General features: G+C 44.0%; 1 protein-coding gene across 16 annotated transcripts in view; it reads left to right on the top strand.

Annotated features, from left to right (window-relative positions):
* Window positions 1-551: 551 nt before the first annotated feature.
* The window catches only part of BEND7 (BEN domain containing 7), an 81,786-nt gene continuing 58,307 nt past the window's right edge, over window positions 552-24,030 (top strand). For 3 of the 16 annotated variants that reach the window (XM_074324764.1, XM_074324767.1, XM_074324763.1), the window contains exons 1-2: window positions 557-1,250; window positions 3,501-3,584. Coding sequence is in view for 2 of the 16 variants with exons in the window: in XM_074324776.1 (XP_074180877.1) it covers window positions 1,200-1,260; window positions 3,501-3,584 (145 nt within the window). In the remaining 14 variants the exon portion in view is untranslated. Of the gene's footprint in view, window positions 1,261-3,500; window positions 3,585-24,030 lie in introns of all 16 variants that reach the window. The other 13 variants (XM_074324774.1, XM_074324768.1, XM_074324766.1 and 10 more) reach the window with 8 other exon arrangements.

Raw genomic sequence — 24,030 nt, 5'->3', positions numbered from 1 at the left:
AATAAAAGTATTCTGTTTATGTCAATTATTTTGGCACTACTACATCAAGTGGCAGAGTCCCCTGTGCCTGCCTTGGCCATTTCTTCCCTAAGAGGCAGCGGAGGGCTCAAACACCCACTGACATTGCACCCCTCATCCTTCCACCCCCTCGGAGTCCCACATTCCAAGTTCTCTCCTTGAATATAACTCCGGATCTTCCTACATCCCTCCTTGTATTGGGGTAATAAATTGAAGCTCACTTTCAATATACTTCTCACCAGTAAAATTCTAAAATCTCTTCGTTTCCTTGCAGAGCGCAGATGGGTAAGTTTTTGGTATTTGTGTTTCCTAAAACTTGCCTAAAACCAGTGAGTCTGGCCCTTGGACATCCTGGATCTCAAGTCAAGGAGGGGCTGGCCAGGAAGGTCCCCGATACCCAGGACGATTTATGACAAGATCCGCCTCAGGAAGCGGCGGCCAGAGGCCGGTGGGGAGCGGCGCCCCGACTCCTCGACCCCCGCGGCGCCGGCCTAAGGATCCTGGGGGAAGGCCGGCCGGGCCCGGCCGAGGGCGCTGCGGCCTCCGGCTCCTCTTCGAGGCGCGCGCGGCCAGGCCGGTGGGTGGCGGCTGCCGGGGCCCCCAGGGATGGCGGCGGCCGCGCTCCGCCAGCAGGTGGCCCTGGGGTCCCGGCGGCGCCGCCTCCTCCCGGTGCCCCTCCTCCCGCGGGGGTGGCCAGCGCCCCGACCCGGCCCGCCCGCCGCCCGCCCGCCGCGTCCCCGGGGCCGCGCTCGCCACCGCCGCCGCGTCCGGAGCTGCGCCCAGGCCGGCCCGCGGCGACATCCCGGGGCGCCCGCGGCCCCGGCCCGCCCTCCCCGCCCCCAACTCGCTCCCCAACGGAAAGTTCGGCTCCGGCCGCGTTTTCCCAGAAGCCGGGAAGGAGCCGGGGTCGGGGGGCGTGTGGAGGGGACCCGGAGGCGGCGGCCGGGAGGGGGCAACTTCTCCCGGGAAAGCACCTCCTGCCCAGCCCCGCGCGCCGCAGCCCCCGAGCGGGTTCGAGGTGGTTCTTCCCTTCCCTCGGCCTCCCCCCTGCGGATTCCAGAGACGGACGTTGGTCCGGGCGCTCCCGCGGCCGGTTGACAAGAGCGAACGCCGCCGCCGCCGCCTCGGCTGCCGCTCCCTCCGCCCGGCCGCAGCCCTGCCTCCCGCCTCCTGCCCGCACCATGGAGTTCTCCGAGAGGAAGAGGAGCAGGAAATCCCAGAGCTTCAAACTGGTGAGCCGAGGTAAGCGGTGCCGGGCCGGGCGGCGGGGAAGGACGTGGCGCCGCGTAAACAGCCCCGCGCGCGGCCCGCGTCCTGGCGGCTCGTCCCGCTCCGGGGCTCCGGGACCCCCGAGTCCCCTGCCGAGGCGGGCCGTGGCCGCACACGCCGGGCGGCGGGCAAAGTTGTGCCGGGGGAAGGCAGGAGGTTGTTGTTCCGCGTAAACAAGTCGCAGGGCACTAAGGAAATTAGCGAACAATGACACTTGGGGAGCAGAGAGCCCTCTTTGGTATTCCACTCCTGTGGCCAGGTTGGGGGCTGGGGGGAGAACTGCCTTCCCACCAGGCCGTGTGGACACATCATCCCGACCAATGGTTGTGGTCTTGGGTTTTTCGTTTTTATTTTTGTTTTGGTTTTTTTCCCCCCCAAAGAGAAGCAAAAAAAGGTGGTGATGGTTCTTTTAAGAATGAGAAAGAAGCTCATGAGGCGTACAAGCCCACGTAAGAATTGTTGATATCCAGCATCTTTTCTAGATACGTTATTTGGAAAGGTGTTTCAGAATAGATCACTTAGCAGTCAAATAAGTATTATTTAAAAAATAAAAATCCAGCCAGTTCCAGCCGATTTAACAGGTGTACACCAAGTTGGATAGTGTCATCAGTTGAACAGTCTGTGTTCAGTTACTTGTTAGTCTTTATTTTCCTGATGTGACTATTTTTAAAAAACGGTCAGAACTTAAGAGCAGACGTAAAGATATGTTTATCAAAATGCATTGTGTCACCTTAAATGACAGGCAGGTGACTTTTTTCGTGGTAATGTCACAAGTCCTAATATTGAGTTTAGAACCATCCTGTTGAAATACCTTCTTTAAAACAACTTGAGGTCAAAACCAAGCCACAGAACCTGTCCACTTTTTGCTTTGTCTAGCTATGGAATCAGAGTAGCGAACAAGGCAATTGTTTTAACAACCTGGAGAAGTCACATGTAGTAAGCAGATGAAAATTAGAGAGCAGTTGCAAGTAATAGAGCATTTCAAGCTAAGCTAAACTACAACTACCGGTATGATATAGATTCAATAAAGCCTACTTTAGGTTAGTCTGAAAATGGTTTTATCATAGACATTTTGAAGATCTATTCATATCTGTTTCCCCTGATTTAGTTTGACACTGTTCAATGAAAGAGACCTGAAATAGTTTTATGTATTCAAAATTATTTGCCCCTTTCCTTTTTCTATGTACATTTTCCCCAGCACTGTCGATTACTCAGTCATTTGTACTTTAAATATCTCCCCCTCCATTTGTGACTGGCTTATGGGTCTATCTGATTCATTCAGGAATGTGAGCTGCTCTTTTATTTATGACCTCAGGGAACTTACTACTTTATCTTAAAAGTGAGAGTAGTTCTGTAGACTTTGTCCTGAGAGGTCCAAGTCCAAAAAAAATGTAATGGTTGTTAAGAAGGAACCTCTATTTTCTTACCTAGGCAATCCTACATTTTAGAAATAGATTGCCAAAGCACAGTAGCCTCTATAGAGAAGCTTGTAAAATACTGTATTTTTAAAGTTTGACCAACATAGCAAGTTTTTCTGTTGTTTTTATCCCCCCACGAAATTATGGGTCTGATTCTTCTCTCTGCACTGCAGGTGCATTTTTAGAAAATAAACTACTGCATATTAAAGTGCAGTAGCGGAATGCAGGAGAGTCACTTGTGTAAAAGATGAGAATCTTGCTTTCTTATCCAAATTATACTATATTTGAAAGAACAAATCAGTATTTTTCCAGTGTGATTGCCTGTACGCTACTTAAAGGTGGGGACTTTTCTGGGTAAACTGAGAGTGCCACGTAACTCTAAAGCATACTGTTACTCATATGCTCATGAAAATGGGTTGTGGAGATAAATTTGGAATCCTCCCCTGGCCTAGGATTGGGCAAGGTTTCTTTTCCTTATAAACATCTTTGTCATTTGAAAGAAAAGAAGCCTAATAATTGGCATCTATGGGCCAAATTGACTGTGAAAACCGTGTGATCCAACAAAGCTAAAGTCAAAGTAATATTTTCAAGTTTGTGTACTTTAGTCAGAGTAAGCCAAGTTTTAGGGATGCTCAGTGACTACAAATTCTATGACTGACCGAGTCCTGGGACATTATATTTACAAGTTAAAGTATAAGTTATCCATAATATATCTAATGAGATTCTAGTCTTTGTTGCTTATTCATCTGTTGCAGGCCATTAGAATCCTAATTTTTGGTTGTTTTCTCGTCCCAGATTATCACCATGAGGTGTATAAGATTTCAGAATTCAGCAACGATGTCAATGGGGAGACCAAAGAGACACAACCCATTTTTTTAGGTAGGTCCCTATGTCAATGAAATTCTCAGCAAAAGAGCGTGGCCATTTGCAGTTGGGGGGGGGGGGTGGAGGGGGAGGCAGGGAAGGGATTGTTCCAGAACGGGAAATGTCAGCCATTCCTTAATGTATGACATTCTTTTCAAGACCTTTTATTTTACAGATTGCCAATATATCCCGTATTAACATTGCTAAAAGTTGTAATTTCAGACATAAATGTTTATTAGTGTCTACACACAGTGCTAATTATCACTCACTTCCAGAGCCAGATGCTGACGGTGCATTTTTGTCGCTCTGCGTTCACCCCATTTACTTTGCATATTTGCTGGCATGCTTCACTGGCAATAGTTTGTGTAATTGGGGTATTACATCTTTGACATCTGGATAACAGAAATTCAATTTCCAGGAAGCTGCTATTTGTTTGGTTTTGCTTCTGCCTTGGGTGGGATAGAGGATTAATACGCTGTCTTATTATAATGTCCCTTCACCTTTGTGGCCTGGTTGCTAATCCTGCCATGGCAAAATTGAATTAAATCTACAGTCAAAAAGCGTAAGGAAAATAAAAGTGTGATTGTCCGCCTAACCCCCTCTTGATAGTCCTAGCTCTTCGTTTTCCTGGCTTTCTGCTCATTTCATGCCAGCATTGGGGTCAGAGACTAGCCTTGCTTTGCTCTCACCATCCTCCTTCCCAGCTCGGCTTGGGGATGAACAGAGCAGAAGCAGGGTCTTTGAGACCTTCTGACAAGTGTAACTGCATGATGGAGGAGTGGGTAGCCCAAAATGTTGCTACTCTTTCCAGGTGTAGTTTTGGGTACAAATACCGTACACGAAGGACCTTGCGCGTGCAGTTCGTTATCTGCAGACCAGGAGCCAAAAATTCAGCGACTTAGGATTTTGCCTCTAAGAGTGAAGGACCCATGAAATCAGAGTGGAGAGTAAATGGTGGCATTTGGCTGTGACCTTGCCCATCCTGAATGCCTCTCCACCGTTGGTAATAGGGGGAGGGCTGGATGCTGCACTCCAAGGAAGTAGAGAAGGGCAGAAAGTCTGGGCAAGAAAGATTAAAAGCAAGGGGAAGAATTGCCATATCCTTGGGGAGAGCTGATAGGGCTTAAGGAAGCAGATTGCCTCTCAGACCCATGGTGAGTAGCATTATAAACTACAACAACTTGGAAACCTGACGGCGTGGGGTTGTGACCGGGATCTCCCTATTTTGCTTTGAGGAAGAGGAGGGTGGGCTGCAATGGACTTACTAGAGGTAAAATAGGAGGGAAATATCAGCATTTCTTACACAAGCAATTATTGAAAGAACATAGATCTTTCTGTCGAGGGAGAGACTAGTACTGAGGGCGACAGTGCTCTCAGGACGTGTTTACTGGTGAGACAACTAAAACCCCAAAGGTTCATAGTCAAGTGAAATGCTAGGACCCAGAAGGAGAATGGCGCTTGCTTCAGTTCCCTAAACTTGAGCACTTGGAATTCTGTATCTAGGTACCACTCGATTTAGCCGTTTGAAACGAAGAATTTGCCTATTAGAAGAAAATTTACATTTATCATAGAAATGGAGGGTCATGTTCTTGGTTGCGTGTTCTCCAACAAAGCTGGCTTTACCCCTACCCTTCTGCTGTGTAGTTGCGAAATAGTAAGGATACTTTGCAGTAGGTGGATTCTGGGTCTGAGAGAGTAGAAGATGAAGACACTAGTGCTCAGAACTCAGTAAAATGTATACTCTTGAAGGGGCAGACATTGCTGCTTTCATTTTGCCTTGCTCGAGTCCAGGAAGGTAAGGGAACATCAAAGAGAGACCAGGGTTGGGATAAACTCTCCTAATTATTGGGCAGGAAAACCTTAGACATCAAGAGATAAAAGACAACAGCGTGAAAGAGTGCCCGGGTTACTTCTCAGTCTTTTGCTCATGCTGGGGAAGGTGTGATATGGTTCCCAGAAAACATTTTTCTTTTGTAATCTCCAGGTCAATTTTTTTTAAAAAAACTTGGACGAGCAAATGATTACACACACAATTTCCAATGCAATTGGGAGTAGTTATGGATAGCCTATGAAATTAAGAATTTTGTTGTTGATGGTGTTACAAAATGGACATTCTTTGTTTACAGTTACTCTTCCCAAAACATAGACTTAAATCATGTCTGTTTTGCAAGTCACTAGTGTCTGTCCATAATATTATTTATTCGGGGTAATATTCGGGGTGTAGAATTCAGGGTGAGGTTTGTGACATCCAAGGGAGTTTGTTCGCAAAACACAGGGAGACCTGTTCCACCCTAAAACATGGCCCTCAGGATGTTGTATGGGATTTTCAGTGTTCAAACACATGTGCTACCCTTGATACTATCTGCTCCTCTAAGATTCAAGTTCATGTCTCACGGAAAGAGAGTGTCCCAGCATTTAGTAGAGGTTCCCACAGGAAATCTATTCCTCTGGAATATTTTTGGGTTATGGACGATGGAGGACATCGGACATGGTTGGACATCCCAGTGGTGCGACTGGCTTGGCTGTGTGCTTCGGGAGTCACTCTCACACTTTTAATGTGATAACAGGGCCAGAAGAGGTTACCTTTCCCTGTGGGCACTGACTTGGTCAAGCTGGCTGTGATCGGCTATAGTAAAGATTTGAGGCCTGTTTGGAAAATAACTTAAATCCTTTTAATCAATTCAACAACAGGTGTTTTGGGAAAGATGCTATGCACTCAGCACTTTTCTAGAATGGAAGTGAGGTTGGGGGTTCCCAAAGAAATGGATGGGATAGAGACAGCTGGGGAGACGGGACACATTCAGGACGCAGTGAAGGAGCAAGCGTCCGTCGTCATAACCGCTACAGTTGTTTGAGCGCTTACTGTGTGCGCAGTACTTGACGTGAATGATCTCAGTTTACTCCTCTCAGTAAGAGTCCTTATCATCCCCGTTTTGTAGGTGAGACTTAGACGTGCTAGGTGGCCTGCCAGAGGTCTCTCACATAGCAAGTGCCACAGCTGGGATCCCGTGCAAGTTCCCCTGAGCCATAAACACTCCATTGGACCACCTCTCTGTGTGACCTATACTTAAATGACCATGGTGAACCATTAGGGCAACGGGCAAAAGCAGAGTTGGAAGGGAAGGAGCCAATTCAGGATCCGGGGGAGAGCTCCTGAAAGGCTAGACCTTGAACTCAGGAAAGATTTGAACAGGCAGAAGGAGCTGGAGAAGATTGCAGGTGGGAGGGTGATGTGAGCCACCGCAGAGGGTAAAGGTCATTATAATCTGACTCTCAGTGAGGGTTGCACTGCCTAGTTCAGAAAGTGCTTTCACATCTGTCATCTCATGACTTTCACAGTGTTCCTGTGAGGTAGTTAGGGTGGGTGTTATCTGCCCCACTACCCAAAGGAGGAAACAAGCTCCGAGTTAAGTGACTCGCTCATAAACAGCAGAACCTGAATAGGCAAGTTCAAGATCATCAAAGCGACCTTAGCTGGTAGCAAGGCACTTTTCGAAAGTATTTTAATGGGACAATTAACTTATTATTCAGAGTAATAATATAAACATTTAATAAAATCTCTTTTACATTGAATGTTGGTTTAGATTTATGATTATGGTATATAAATTTGAAACATGTCTATTTTTCAGGTGTTTCATCGCATTCATTTATTCATGCAACAAATATTTACTGAACTCCAACTATGTGCCAGGCCCTGTTCTTTTCAATAGTCAGCCTCCAGAAGATGAAGCATAGGGTGTCATAGCCATGCCAAGTAATCAGGGTTGAGATCTCTGAATTTTTGAGTCTTTTCAGTGGCTTTCCTAGTGACAGCCGCCCCCACCAGGGTCCCCAGAGTCTCCTCAAAGATGACACACTCAGAAAAATTCCTTCCCTCTCTTTCAAATGAGAGAGTGAGGCCCTAACGGCGGTGTAATTCTCCTCCCTGAGAAATGGGAGGGTCCATGTGCGACATGGGCGGGTTTGTCCCCTAGCGTCCAGTGGCCTGGGTCCCGCCCGGTTCTTGTTTGGCCTCGAACGGCTCAGGAGCTGGGCCTCCTTCCAAGAAGGAGGCTGTGATGTTTCACTGTATCTGTGGCCGGAGTTCCAAGAGTGAGAAGCAACTTCAAATAAAACCAAGTTCCAAAAGAAAGAAAAAGAAAGTCCCCCCCCACCCCACCCCCAAAAAAGGTACGTCATTTGGAAACCAGAATGTTTCACCTCTGCTTCTCCTCTCTGAAGTTCCACCCTCAGCACCATGGCCGCACTATGTTCTCATGTCCCTAACATTTTTCATGTCACTTCTGCCCTTTTTTGGTGGTGGAGTAAAGTGGACAGGACACTAAGAGTGGCTCTTGGGCTTAGGAATGTGGCCAATAATAGTAGGTGTCATGTATGGAGAGCTGGCTGTGTGTCAGGCACTGTTCCACTGGCTTTGTATATTTTATCCCAGTAATTGTTCCAAGAAAGGTGTTCCCACTCTATGGATGACGAATTTGAGGAGTTTGCAGTTACTCAGTGACAGAACCAGGATAAAACCAGGGTCTGTCTGTCTTCAAAACCATGCCCTTAACCCCAAGAAATGCTTCATTCAGGGAACTCACGTGTGGAACCCCTAATATGTCCAACAGGTAAAAGGGGGTGCTGCTTAAAGCAGGACTAGGAGACCCAAGCACCTTGTACCATACCCCACACTCCTCTGCCTCCCCCCTCTGTGGGCCTTTGCAGGACTTTCAGGGTGCCCTCATCACAATTTAAAAAGCTCTGGTCTCGTCTAGCTGGTTTCCAAGGTTTCCTGCGGCACTAAAAGTATACCTAGTTATACGATAGATCCAAAAGAAATGGCTTCAAAAACAATTGCCAGCAAAGTCATAGATGAGAGAGCCGCTCAAGGAAACTTCAGCACTGACGGTGTCTTTGAACAGAAGTGCACAGATTAATGTGTTTCTGCAGCTGTGGACGCGGACTTAGTCCTTCTTAGATAGTACTTACTGCCCAGAGTTTGGGAGGCGTTTGCAGTTAGGCCTGTCTCATGCTTTCCTTTATTGTTTAGTTAGTATCACAACTATATCATGAGGTTGGTGTTATATGTGTTAGACAAACAGGAAGCGGAGCTCAGAGACGGGAGTGATTTGCGCAAGGTCACACAGTAATTAGTAGTTATATCCAGTTCAGCACTCTCTTCACTCTGTCAGAGCTGCCTGCAGTCCTCTCCCCACCTCTCCCATTCTGCCCACAGGGGCTGATCTCAGTCAGTAACCCCCCAACCTCTCCCCAGCAGAGCACGACTTCCAGATGTCAAGGGGGCACCATAGGTAGAAGGAGCAGGGTGGGCAAGCCCAGGACCCCTTGGGAAGAAAGGAACTAAGGTTTGTTTAACATCTAATGTATGCTGGCCACTTCCTGTACTGCATCTTATTTACCCCTTGCACCAATTCTGAGAAGGTATTATCATGCCCATTTCTACAAAAACATGGGCCTTTGGAAATGTCCGCTTGCCTAAGGTCCTATAGCTGGTCGATAGGGGCCTGGGTTTGGACTCGGCTTCCCACATTCTTTCCGCTTGGCCGTGTGCAGCCTCTGAGGAAGCGAGGCCCCGCTCTCCTCCCTTTGCTGTTCCCTGACTGTTTCTAGCTTACCTTTCTAGCCTCGTCTCCTCCTCCCCGCTTACTAAAAGCATTTGCTGGTGTCCCTGGTCTCTCATCATTCCTCCCTGGAGCACCTCTCCCGTTTTCTCACCTTCCTCCTTCCTCCACACCAGCCTCCAGTCTCCTCCCGTGTCTTACCCCACGGCCACACTCTGTCTGTGACCGTCCTGCCTCTCCTCTTGGTTTTTCAAGTCCGAGTCAAACACTGCCTAGATACCTTTTCAGTTTCTACAGTGGAGAGAAGTCAGGCTTAAAGTGAGGAAACCATGGTTGGGATCGCAGGCGAACAGCTCATAACACCTTGGACAAAACTCTTAAGGGATGTCTTATCTTCTACAATAGAATAGTAACGTTCCCCCCCCCCCCAATCGGGTTCCCCTACAATGTGTAGGAAATCCTATAGGGTAAAACACTTTTTCAAAGTAGAAAATGCTGTATTCTTCTTATTCCCTTCTCCTTCTGAATTGGAAGGTATCTCAAAAAAAAGTCCAAATCTTTGTTATTTAAATGTCTGAATATATTGGACTGTTGCATGGGACTGTGCAGATTTGTTTTAACATACACTGCTATGTTGAGGTTTTAGACACTTTCAGTGAGCCAAACTAAAATATGCCTCATTTAAATGGAAGAAGCTTTGTGAATATACTAAACTAGCATAGAAATTTGGGATTTCTGATGTTGATGTGTGAGATTCAACTTGAAATCTTTTTGAAAGCCAGCTACGTGTTGAAAACCAAAACTGAAAAGTAACATATGCTCTGCTGGTTGCGAATACTGCTGTAACGTTGGTACAACTTTATGGAGGTACTTAAGATAGCTTTTGCCCTGTTTATAAATTGATTTTGACATTATTAGTTCTTGGGTGCACAAGAGACAAGTTTCCTTACTGTAATTTAAGATAATAAAGGCATGCATTAAACAACAACAGACCTTGGCAGAAGTCACGTTTGTTAGGGAATGGCCCCTGCACACAGCTTCCCCAGTTTTGCCTGCTCACCAGGGCTCGTGTCTTGAGGGGAAGCTGCCTCCTTCTGTTTTGGGGCTCAGCCACCGCACTGGGAGTGAAATCATGTGTTGGGTGTTGTGATCATTTGCTTTTCCTACATGATCGTGACCAACTCATTAAAAAAAAAAAAAACAAAAAACTCCACGAAGGGCAGAATCTAAGGAGATGTATTAACAATTTTTAGCCTCTCTGGTTCCCATGGGAATATGGGTTTTTACATTTGGGAGAGAATAATGTGGCCATCTATAAGATAAAGATTTTGGAACAGTGTGTTTGCATCTCAAAATAGACCTAGGAGACATTTACAAAGCAAGTCTGTTGTTCTTATAAGTGTGCAGATTAGTGGCGAGAACAATACCTGGGAAGGGTGTAATAGTAGTTGGGGGTGGGTGGGGGGGGAAGGGGGCGGGCTGGCGCAAGGAGCAGATGCTACACCTACAGTGATTATCCCAGGGGGTACCTTTAAGCTCCTTCGAGCATTGTGGCCCCCCCTGCCTGAGCTTCTTCATTGTCTATGGCTTTTGGAGGACAGACTCGCACGCACCCCCAGTAAGACCCTGCATAAACTGGCACCTGTCTGCTTGCTTCGAGCTTATGCCTGTCACTCCCCTTCCCACCTCCTCTGCTTCCTCTTCTCTGACTCTTTCTTACCTCTAAAGACTCCAAGCTGATGCGTAACTTCCTGTAGGTAGTCTCCTCCATTCCCTCTCACCAGCCTTTCCACAGCTTCCTGCACATGTTGCTATCCTGGTTGACTTTTATAATCTCTCCCACTGGGATGTAAACTCCCTAAGGACCATCTCTATGTCCCCCCTGCCCAGCGCCATGCCGGTCACATAACAGACATCAACAGATGGTCAGTGCATGAGTGAGGAGTCCAATTTTAAACTCAAAATAAAGTGTCGAAATGAGCCATTTTGAAACTTTTGTGACTCAATTCTTTCACTTCTAATTTCCCACCCTGGCTTTCGAGGTGAAAATTGATACATTCTTCTTAGTAGCCAAGTGGATCTGATAATTCCAGAGTAAAATATGTCAACACTGACAAGGGGATGTTTATTTTTCATTATGTGTTTTTTTCATTAGGTTAATGGCAGGCCCCGTCTAAAGTGTAACTCTGAAATAGGATGCACCACTGTGCCCTTTGTGGGTGCCCACCCCGCCCCACTGGGGCCCTGCAAACTCATGTAGAGTGTCAGGGCGCCTCTGGAATACTGTAGGACTGTGGCCCTGGCATCTGCTCTGCTGGTCTCTGCCTAGAGTAACATCTGCCACCCTTGTCTGGATGATCCTTTTATGTCCCTCGAGTCTCAGCTTGAATTCCTGCAGGACAAGACCTTCCGCGTATCGCGTTCCTAGTGCACAACACTCGGCGCAAAGTTGACACTCAATAAAAAATTTTGAATAAGTGCATGAGTACCATTTAAAACATGTTAAAATGGGATTTGCCTCCAGTTAGCTGATCTGAGTGGGACACTCGAGTTGAGACAGTTTTCTTGTGCAGGACTATCCCGTGCATTGCAGGAGGTCTTCATCCCGGCCTCTGAACATCGGCAGCGTAAATACACGTAAATGTTGGGAGCACCCCATCTAATCACTGCAACAATCAAAACACCCCTGCATATGTGAGCTGAGCGTGCCCTGGCCTTGGCAGGCCAAGGGCGTGGGGTCATTTAGCTTTGAGCAGAGAAAAACTATTGCATTGCCATAGACCTGAGATCCTTCCATCTTGGGTTGTCTCTCACATGCCCGTATGAAGGGGGAACAAGTGAAAGGCTGTGATGGACCGGCTCAGCTGTGTCACCACCCAGGAGAGAGATCGAAGGGCACATTCCATTCATGGTCAGGTTACTGTGCCTCCTCGCCATACAAAGGACGGCTCATTACATGCATGTTGGCTCATACATTATAAAATCATTAAGAAATTTAGACAGATTTTCTTTCAGTATTCCCATCAGTATCCTTCTAAGTAATAATCCATAAAATTGTTTTGTTAGTATTGCCTTTTTTTTCAAACATATACAAACATACTGTGCTATTTAAATTCCAAGGGTTTTACCTTTTTTTTTTAACTTGGAAATCAAATTTTATATCTGAAAGGTTAATGGAGAAAACTAATTATGCTATCTGGTAACCAAATGTGTGATGAGGCATTTGTCTCTGTAATTAACAGCAAGGAACTTTTATAGTTTCATAAAATCGAATGCTGCATAGAGGATTCTGTGAGCATTTGTTTGGACGAGGTGTCCAAAACTGAGATGTTTATGAATGATATAAAGTTGAGCTGAAATGTAATGCAGGTGTCTGTGCATCTCACAGCATTTCTCATTGTTGAAATGGAAGCCAAAAGATTAATAACTTTAGTTTGTCATGATGAAATAAGTAATGTGTTCTTGGAACAGTGGTACGGTACATAAGTTACTCAGTAATTCCAAGAATTTATTCTGTTCCAGGAATAATATCCTCAACAATTTATTTCTACAGAAAAAGTTGATGCAACATAATAGCCTATGAAGTTGCTTGTATGGCTAATGGAATTATATCTCAAATATGACTTTACACCTACATATAAAATGTAAAGAACCCCACAAAAATGCAAGGTCAAAGTATAACGTACAAGTAAAAAAGTCAGGAGATGCAAAAGTTAAGGTTCTTCTGTTAACATTAACTCATTCTCATTGCACATATATATTTTTTTCAATTACTAGCAAGACTTTAATGGGCACCTTAATGAGTATTGCATGAAATACAGTCCAGAAGGAGTTGCTACAGGAATGGTAGCTGTAGCTTTCTCAGTTAGTCTGGAAGACAGAGTCTGTTGCCTGGAGCAAGGCAGATGTGTGGCCCACATCTGATCTGTCTTCCTCTGGTTTACGCTGGTCATTTTGGGCAAGCCAACTTAGTCTTTCATTTGTCAAATGGGAGAAACGATTCCCTGTCTATAATCTCTGATGAACTAGGAAGACAATGATGAGATACGTTCCTTCGGCAAAGCTTCCATAAGAAGATGATTGAATATAGGCACCAAGTGCCCTCTGCTTGCTACCCCTACACACTCCCTAGAAATGAGGAGAATTTGTTTCATAGATGTCACAGATGTTGATCTACATATTGTGCACTTTGTTTAGTTGATTGGTTGGTCTTTATTTTTTTTGCACATAGTGGCTTTTTTTCTTTCAGCTTTCTTCAACTGTAGCTTCCTGTCATATCTTATACTAGAATTTACTTGTATTCATTTAATAGGTATTTATTGAATTGCCATTAGTGGCAGGCTAGGACAATTTAAAGCCTACTCAGTCGTGATAAGGGAAATTAAGGATTCTATGGGAATGTGGAGCCCGGGGGCCTTGCCAGGCCTAAGGGATTAAAAGGTAAGACCCTTGAAAATGTGACATTTAAGCTGAGTCCTGAAGGATAAGTGTGGGGGTGGGGCTGAGGATGTGTGAAGTCCAGGAAGTAGGAGCCTTTCCGAGACCTTTCCTCTATCTGAAGCAGAGGGCCCTCTGGCTGGCTGCCTATTATAGTCACTAATTAGATTTGGATTTAATTGTCCTCAAGTGAGGCCTGGGCACTGATGTTTTCGAAGTCGTCCAGGTGCTCCTAATGTGCAGGCAGACCGGAGAGCCACCGATTTAGAATAAGGAGAGATGTGGCAAGAGGCTAGGCTGGAGAACGAGGCAAGTGAGACCAGACACAAAAGGCCACCCGGTAGCTAGGTGGGGAGCTGGGCTCCATCCTGAGGTTGGCATTCTGCTGAGGCAAGTCCTGCAATGGATCTGCATGTTTGAAAGATCACTCTGGCTTCAGGGTAGAATATAGAACGGAGGGGAACAATACTAAAGGCCTTTGGCGGTAGCCCCATCAAGTGATAATGGGAAGAGAGGTAGAGATAAGTGGAAGGATTCAAAGTAAGTTAGATGTCACAATAAGCAGGCCTTGGTGCTTAACTGGCTGTGAGAAGGAAAGGAAGGGAAGAGAGTTAAGTCCCAGGTTTCTGGTTTAGACAGTGAAATTGGTGCTATTTATTAAGGCTCGGGGATGGTCGTCATACAGTTTTTGGACATGATTTTAAGGTTGCTCTGGAAATGTCCAAGTGGGCTGTCCAGTAGGCACTTGGATGTATGAGTCTAGAGCCCTGTAGTGTGGTCAGGACTGGAGGCCTCGCATAGAGACGGTCATTGGAGCCGGGAGAGAGGGTCAGTGGGTCCAGAAAGAGTGTGGAGGGTGAGAAGGCTGCCTCGCGCAGTGTCCTGAGAAACTTCGGCATTTAAGGCAGTGTTTTTTACAACCGTGGTCGTGACCTACACGTGGGTCATGAAATCAATTTGGTGGATTATCACCAACACTGACTACAACAGTAACAATGGTAGTAGTAGTAGTAGTAGTAGTAACAATAGTAGTAGTGATCGTAGTAGTTGTAGTTGTAGTAGTAGTTGTAGTAGTAGTGAAATAGAAAAGAATAGAAAATACCTGAGTGCATTTCATGCAGGAATAAATTCATGAGACTTTTGTCTTAGTTATGTTCATGCCATACATATGTATGTGTTTAGGTCACAAAAAATGTATTTCTTGCTGTAAACCAGGGTCAAAAAGAATTTGGAAGCCACTGGTTTAAGCTATAGTTAGTTGCCTTAGCCTGGAGGTTTGCTGTGAGTCTCACATTGGGAAGCGTGCCCCTCCCCAGGTGCCTTTGGACCCAAAGTTAGCAAAGTTCCTTGAGATCCTTTGAAGAAAAAGGTGCTGGGAATGTGATCCCTTTTTCATGATTAATATTATTTACATTGAAGATGAAACTGTACAACAGCATGTGTATTTATCTTGAAATATTTAAAATTTTTGAATGATTGAAGACAGGTAATATGGCCAGTACTTAATCATGTTCCTACTTAACTGACCCATGATTAGATGTGTAAGTAACATCTCAGTAAGGAGGAGACTGGCACGTCTGTATTAGCATCATTTAAGAAGTTTTCTGTACAGGACAGCACAGGATCAGCATTTCAAATTATATTAGAAAGGATCACCTCTTTCCAAACAGTAAATTAGGAATATTTATTTTTTCCCTTATTGAATGAAGGCAAGATTTTGGTTACACTACTATAGGAACACAGAAGCAACTCTGAATCTACAATTTGTTATATTTTTCCTATGTGTATTGTCATCCTTTGAAGACTTCTGAAATATGCTTCACAGAATCATGAACACAAATAAATTCTTATTCCACTTTTTCCAAGTTTTAACATTTGGCTTTTGTAAACTAACAGGATTCCCATGAACCATGTTTCCAATTTAAAATGAAATATCTGAACCTTATTCTTAGTTTCAAACAGTACAACTAAGTTGGAATCCGTAAAAATGCTTTGGTCTAATGATTTCATTGTTCCCACCTAGTTTACATAACTAGGTGGTAAGGGTGGTGACCAGTTCACACAATGCCCAGCACATGTCATGACAGTTTCCTGGATGCCACACAGTTCAGCTCGTGTGAATGGAGCCCTTCTTGCCATTCAGCTAGTTCTTGAGCAGTTTGTAGAATTAAGTGAAGTGCTTAGACCTCAGAGCCTGATGGAGCCAGTTTAACCATATAATCTCAAAGTCTCTGTTTTCTCCTAGGTAAAATGTACTCATCACATTTAAACCTCTTAGCCAGTTGTCAGGATTATGTCCAGGCAGAGTGTTTGCCAGAGGGCCTTTTTCATAGTAAGCGCTCCATAAATGGTATCATTAACGCCTTCCCTCCCATGTCCGTCCAAATTCCTTTTAAAATACATGGCTTGTCAGAACAAGACAAACAAATGAGAAACAGAAACTCATAGACACAGACAATAGTGTAGTGGTTACCAGAGGGTAAGGGGGGTGGCGGTGGGAGATGAGGGTAAGGGGGATCAAATACATGGTGATGGAAGGAGAACTGACTCTGGGTCGTGAACACAAAGGGATTTATAGATGATGTAATACAGAATTGTACACCTGAAACCTATGTAATTTCACTAACAATTGTCACCCCAATAAATTTAAAAATTAAAAATTAAAAAAATAAAAATAAAAAAAATACATGGCTTGTAATGAGCTTCAAGAGGAAGTAATTTTAGGCGTGTACACCAAGGGTTGCAAAATATGCCACACCCGGCACCCTCCTTTCTTGTCTTTATTCTACTGCCGTCTGTAACCACCTATTTCTTATTCCTGCCCAACTTCCCTGTTTCCTGAGTAACAAAGAGGATGGTTTTATGTCCAAAGCTTTATGCCCAGTAGCCTTATATATACCCAGCTTTAGAATACCAAAAGGAAAAGGGTGTACATAACTCTTTCAGATTATTTTTTTCTTACAAAAAAGTAATACACATTTCAAAACCATTTTTAAAATTAAAATTTATAAAGTTGAAAACAAGGTAAAAAGTAGAAGATCCTGTCCCAGTCACACTCTCCAATGATAACCACTATTACCAAGAGAGTGTGTGTAAAAAGTATGTGTATGTGTTACAAAAACTGAAAATGGAATCTGACTTATCATATTTTGCAATTTTTTCACTTGACGGACTCTCCATTCATTACACACAGACTGAGTACCTAGTTTCAGCCGGGCAGTTAGGCCCTGGTTATCCAGTAGTGAATGAAGTAACCATGATCTCAACCATCATGGACTCTACAGTTTATCCTGCATGTATTTCCAGATGACTATAAAGGGGTCTGTATCATTCTTTATTTTTTAAATTTAGTTTAATTTTTGTATTAGCTTCAAGTGGACAAAACAACATGTAGATGAGACATTTACCCACCTCACTAAGTGATAACCCCAACCAGTCTACTACCCATCTGACATCACACATGATTATTACAGCACTGACTATATTCCCTGTGCTGTACTTTATATCTCGTGACTATATATGTTTTTTTAATTACATTCCATATTATTTTATATAAGTTTCAGGTGTACAGCATAGTCGTTAGGCATTTAGATAATTTTTGAAGTGATCCTCCCCCCAATAAGTCTAGTGCCCATCTGACACCATACATAGTTTTTACAATATTATTGACTGTATTCCCCACACTGTACTTCACATCCCCGTGACTATTCTGTGACTACCAATCTGTGCTTCCTAATCCATTCACCTTTCTCACCCATCTCCTAACCCCCCTCCCACCTAGCAACTATCAGTTTGTTCTCTGTAGGTATGAGTCTATTTCTGTTTTGTTTGTTCATTTACTCTGTTCTTTAGATTCCACATATATAAGTGAGATAATATGGTATCTGTCTTTCTCAGTCTGACTTATTTCACTTAGCATAATATCCTCTAGGTTCCTCCATGTTGTTGCAAATGGTAAGATTTCATTCTTTTTTATGGTTGAGTAATACTCCATTGTATAAATGTACCACAATTTCTTTGTCTAATCATCTGTTGATGGGCATTTCAATTGTTTCCATATCTTGGCTATTGTAAATAGTGATGCAGTAAACATAGGGGTGCATATATTTTTTTGAATTAGTGTTTTGGATTTCTCACAGAAGTGGAATTACTGGATCATAAGGTTGTTTTATTTTTAATTTTTTGAGGAACCTCCATTCTGTTTTCCATAGTGGCTGTACCAATCCGCAATCCCACCAACAGTGCACAAGGGTTTCCTTTTCTCCACATCCTCCCCAGCACTTGTTGTTTGTTGACTTATTGATGATAGCCTTTCTAAAAGGTGTGAGATGATATCTCATTTTGGTTTTTATTTGCATTTCCCTGATAATTAGTGGCACTGAACATCTTTTCATATGTCTAATGGCCACCTGTATGTCCTCTTTGGGGAAATGTCTGTTTAGGTCCTCTGCCCATTTTTAAATTGGATTGTTCGGGTTTGTTTGGTGTGGGGTTGTATAAGTTTTTTATAAATTTTGGATATTAACCTTTTATCAGATGTATCATTGGCAAATATCTTCTCCCTTTCAGTAGGATGTCTTTTTGTTTTGTTGAGTTTCCTTTGCTGTGAAAAAACTTTTTACTTTGATGTAGTCTAAATGGATCTATATCATTCTTTACAGATATATAAGGATACATCATAATTTTCATTATACTGATATATCAGAATTCATTTATTTAATGCTCTTTGAGCAAATTATTTAATAAATGTTTGGATTGTTCTCAATGTTTCACTAATAAAATGACGCTGCAGTGAATATCCTTATACATATGTCACAGGTAGTTGTTTGGGTATTTCTGTAGAATAAATTTCTTCAAGCAGAATTGCAAAAATTTCTCTCTAGAAAGGTTCCCCACCAGCAGCCTGCAAGAGTGGTATAACCCTCCACCTTCACCAGAAATGGGCTCTATGAATATATAGTAGTCTTTGCCAAATTCAAAGGCAAAGAATTTCACATTATTTGATTTTCATTACATTAATAATATGGGAGATTAAGAGATTTAAACCACTTATTTCTCTTGTGAATTACATGCTCATGTCCTTTGCGCATTTTTCCATTGTTAGTATTTGTCTTCTTCTTCACTGACTTATGAGACCTCTCCCGTGTATTTGGGATTTTAACTCTTTGGCTTGATTATTCCTGAACACTACTTGAAGTGGTAGCCTCTGACCTAGTCACTTAACGATGCCTGGAGTTACACATGAAAGGAACATTCAGTTGGGCAGCCATGTGACATTTATTATAAAAGTTAGTCATCCATGATACAAAAACATCTGGGGGAGAGATGAGTAGATAAACTGAATTGGTTGGGTAGTTCTAGTGTGCCATATCATTCCCTTATGAAAAACCTTCGCTGATTTCCTGTCGTTTTCAGGACAAAGTAGAAATATCAAGATCCTTCTGTTTTTGACTTTGCCCATTCAGTGCCTAAACTTCACCTAAGCTTATTTACCATCACACAGTTTTCCTCTGCCCTCAGTGCTGTTTCTTCTTTTCTCTTCCCAAAAGCACCCAAGGAAATGCTGGCCATCTTTTATTGACCAGCTCAAATCTTACCATCTTCCTGCAGCCAGCTATCATCTTCCCAGTTTAAAATGCTCTCTTCCTCTCCTAAATTCCTAGAACACTTGTAATTTATGCAATGTCTAAGGCATTTAAAATATATCCTTTTGGTTTTGCCTGTTCCGTCATGGACACTATAAATGTATTCCTAGAAAGTGTAGCTGGGGACGTTTAAAAGGCTGACTTAAAAGCAGCAGCTCTTTGCTTTCTGTGATGGCCCCGTCCTCCCCTTCCACTGGCCAGTGCGTCTTAACCGGCAGACGTGTAACGGTGGGGGCTCAGTGCTGTTCCACGTGCTACGGGAATCTGCCCATCTCGGTAGGTGGAGAACAAAGTATAACATTTGCATTTTTTTAAAGATAAAACGAAGACATCAAAGAAATTGTTCCTTATTCCCCTCTTGGGACTTTGCCATCAAACTTCTCGTAGATGTTTATCTCCTTTGTCTGTAGGTGTTCTTTGAGGAGCACATTTGGGAAACAGCGTGACAGCCCATTTCCACTGCTGGTCCTCGATTCACTTCCTGGTGCTTCTCTCTTCCTTTAGCCCTTAATGCCCGTCTCAAGCTTTTAGCCTTTTTTTGCTTTGAAGATCTGTTTTCCAGCTAGGATCCATGGCACTGTTTCTTAGTACCTGTCCTGGCTTCCTGGTCCTCAGCCTGAGTAAAAGAGCGCTAGCCTCCCGCAGCAGGTGGCCCATGCTGGGCAAGCCTGCCTGTTTGTTCCGAGAGACGCCGGTAGTCTCAGAATAGTTTGTGCATTCGTCTTCCCTGCTCGACTGCAAACTCCTCAATGGGAGAGCCTGTATCTTATATTTCTTCTTGTCTTTTTTTTGGTCACCCAGTATCTCATACTTAGTAGTTGTCCAATATATATTTATGGAATGGATAAGTGAACCTGATATTCTCTAAACAGAAAGAATCTTGGTTGTCCTTTCAATGAAAATGCCATGTATACATTGGGCTGCTTAATTATTTTCCACCTATAACTTTCAGTTTAACAGGGTCCTCAAACATGTGGCAATGAATTTGCAGTTTAAATGCTCCTTATCATAGCATTTGATTCATCCAGTTAAATGATCTGTAGCCACTTTCTTGCCTCTTTCCTTCTCAGTGGCATTTAGACTATGTGGTGGCGCCCTTGGAATTCTTGAATGTATTCCAGGGAGTGTTTCAGGAATGTGGGTTCTAGCATGCTCTCATCAACAGAACTGTGCTCCTGTTCATTTATTGGGGGTCCACTTAAGACTGCACTGGGAAAAAGGGGCTTACTTGGAAATCTTGCACTCTTGTAGAAACCAGTGCTTTTCAGACCATTTTTGCTGCGTTGGAATCCCAGTCTTGCATGTCCCTTGTAAACATGGCTGTTGTCCCTGAGGGCAGCCAGGTGGGACCTTGATCGCATCTGCATGGCAGTGGGTTTGGTCAGCGTGCCAGCCTCAGGCCCTCTCATAGCACAGAGTCTGCTTCAAATTCCTGTGCTTTTAGGCTCATTGGCTGAGACTTACGGTGAGAGCTGCCGCATGGGCGTGAAGGACCGGGTCTCCTTTTTCCTGTTCCTCCTCTTACTGCTGTCACGTGACAGGCTGTGGTTTCATTTTTGTCTACAGCATGGCTCCACGCCAACTTCTACTAGTATTTGAGAGGAGATATTTGGATCATTTAGTACAAATCTTGGTCATTTCAGTGTTTTTCCCTCATGCACTCAACTTTTTTTGCTGTTTATTTTAACATGTCATTACCTGAAAAAATGCAAGAGTTTTACAGTCTTTTTAAAAAATATGTGCACAGGGTTGTGTAACCATTACCACCATCCATCTCGTACACTTTTTCAGCATCCCAAATAGAAAAGACTTCTTATTGTCACCCAAGCTAGAAATCTTGGAGTTATCTGTAATGATTCTTCTCCTTCACCTCCTCTACCCCCACCCCCACCCCTAGTTAATCAGCAAGTCTGTGTGATAAAACAGGTGTTTCTCTCTTCAGCCCACCCCCGAAGTCCTGGTACAGACCATCATGTCATTCACGTACCCTTAAACAATAATATTGTAACTGGTTTTGTCTCCCACACCACTTTCACTATAATTTTGGTGAAAGAATTGTTATTTTCAAGGATGGATGTGATTCTTTACTATCCTTATGTTAAAAGAGATAATGAATTTAAGATTACCCAGAGTAATAACCCAATCCCTCCAGTGTAAAATTACTCTTCCTTAGCCTGGCAGGTAAGGCCCTTAATGGAATGACCTCACTATATGTGTCAACTTCATCACCCGCCACTTCCCGTTAGGAATCTTAAACCCCTAGCACCCGGAAGTGCTTTCAGGAAGAAGGGCATCAACTCAAACAACAGTGAGCCTGGGGCCAGAAGAGTGAAGTTTTGGGGAGATACCATCCCCAGCCCTAAGAGAATGGGAGGTGAATTAAGTTTCACACAGGGAAAGCAGGCTCCCCAGGGAAGGTCTGTTAGCTCTAGCAGGGAAGTAGTGTCATCTGCAAATAGTAGGGCAGTTTGCACCGGAGCTCTGGGGCACCCAGTTAAAAGAGGTAGGGTTAACAGGCTGGGGGAAATCAGGACCATTTTTCAGAATTAATATAAAGGATGTTGGTAAAAGATGTTGAGAGATGGGGGAATAGCTTTTACTTTGTACCAGATCGTTATATCTCGGGGGGCCTAGGAAGTGCTCGATAAATGTTTGTTGAGCAATTTATTTCTGGTACTTTTTCACTCCATTCTATCAATATATTTTTTGTTTATAACCTTAGCATTACACTGAATTCTACTTGATTCATTCTGGTGCTGAGAGGCCATGTCTTTCATTTATTTAAGAAAGGTTTACGGAATACCTACCATACATCAACACTAGTTCATTTGTAGGGCAAAGATATGATTTCTTCATGAATTTTCATAAGGAGTCATATGTACATGAACATACAGTGTTTACATACAACCTCTCAGTACATGTTCATACGTTGCCATCTTTTTCTTTTATCATCCCAGACCATGAATTACCGTGTTCTGTGAGTATATCCTTCCCTCCTGGCCAAGTGAAGGGAGATCCTGTATGATGACTTCTCTGTTGCAAGACTCTGTGTGTATTGTATACATTCTTTATGTGACGGATCCGGTAGAGTCTTGAAATTTAGTGAAGGGTAGAATTCAGGCTGCAATCTTTTTCAGACTATGTCCAAGGAGCATAGTTACTAAACTCTCAAAAGGATTTCAGTTCAGGTTGTTTTACCTACAAGGGAGCCACATAGCATGGCTCCATTTTAATAAGATTTCTTTTCTGTTCATTTTGCCCAAAAAGATTCAGCCTCTTGGAGTTGAGTGTAAGTGAAGAAATAGAGAGGTTTGGACAGAAGTCAGGAAAATGTACAGGTTTCCTTGTAGAATCATGCTTCTTTAGAATTCAATCTCCATTGCCCCTAAGAGCTTCTTTTTCCTGGCATTTACACAGGGAGAAGACATTGACTAATTACAACTGGAAAGACGAAGGGCAGCTAATGCTTCAAATCTCAATTTCATATATATGTCGCACCGTTGTTATTTTTTAAATTTTTTAAATCAAAGAACTTGGGCTCCCTCAATTAAAAAGCAAACAAACAGAGTGGGCTCCACGGTGAGGACAGAATACGCCCACTTTTTCTGAGAAGGACACATGTGACTTTCAGAGGCATCAGGGGCTGTTAGAATCTTGTAACTATGAAAGCCCTGCCTCCCCGACTGCTGCTGGTTCAGACCTTCGTTTTACGATTCAGGAAGCTGAAATGTGAGAAGAGTGGGTGACTTGTCTCATATCAAGTAGCAAGTGAGCACATTGAAGAACTGAGGCCAGGGCTCAGGAGTACAGGCCAGCCCTGTCCATGCCCCAGACTGGCATCTGGGGGCTGAGCTTCTGTCCGCTCACCTCCTCACCTGCCGTCAGCACCCACTCCACCCCAGCTGATGGGGTTGACTCAACTTTGTTGGTCATCGCTACTTTTAGTCTTCAGGTCTCATTTCTGACCCTCTGCTCACTCTGGCGGAGCCCATCACTGAAGTACACTTCAGGGACACTGAAGGACAGTTCAGTTACCCTGGAGACCATTTGTACACATCTGGTTGTACTCTGGGGACACCCAGCCTGTCTCATCCAGGAATCGGTCCCCAGCCTTTCTTCAGCCTTCCTCAGTCTCCCTACTCTCATTGCCGTATGTAGTTTTCTGTCCTTGCAAATGTCCTCGCGGTCAGATGGGTTGTGAGCACCCTGCTGAGGGAAGTCCCTCAGGCCCGCCTTGGCCTCTGCCGTCCTCCTTCACAGCACTGTTTGTTTTTTGTTTTGACTTTGGAAGAAAGTTTGTTTCAAATGTCGCAGGGGCTGCCGACACCCAGAATCGCCCTTTATACTTTTCCCTTCTTTCCTCGACTCAGCTCGCTGCTTAGGATTCTGGCCCTCCACATGAAAATCCAAAACATGCAAAACTCAAGTGGTATTTTCAGTCTTGTGATTTTCAGAGGTGTAAGTTTTAGAACTATGAAACTAAGGTCATAACAAAGCAGATTTGCTCTTAGGAAGTTCCAGAAGCCTCGTGACATTTTTTTTCCCCCTCCTAAGTTAGCACTTTTTCATAGAATTCACTCTCCAGAGTGGAGGTGGAACCGTTGAAACAGGGAGTATCCCTTTTGCTGTGATGTGCTAGGGTTCGTGTGAAGTCAGCTGGCACTGACTCAAGAACCAGGCAGCGTGTGGCCCTGCCGGTGCCGCTCTTGCCAAGGAGCCAGGAGGGAGGGGAGTGGCAGCCACCAGCCAGTGTGCTGCAACCCCTGGTCTAGAAGATTGAGGGTAAAATTCCCACAGGATAGAAGCTGTTTCTTG

This window comes from Rhinolophus sinicus, linkage group LG02 (genome assembly GCF_036562045.2).
Source record: "Rhinolophus sinicus isolate RSC01 linkage group LG02, ASM3656204v1, whole genome shotgun sequence".
NCBI lineage: Eukaryota > Metazoa > Chordata > Mammalia > Chiroptera > Rhinolophidae > Rhinolophus > Rhinolophus sinicus.
This window is presented reverse-complemented; position numbering and strand designations above follow the sequence as displayed.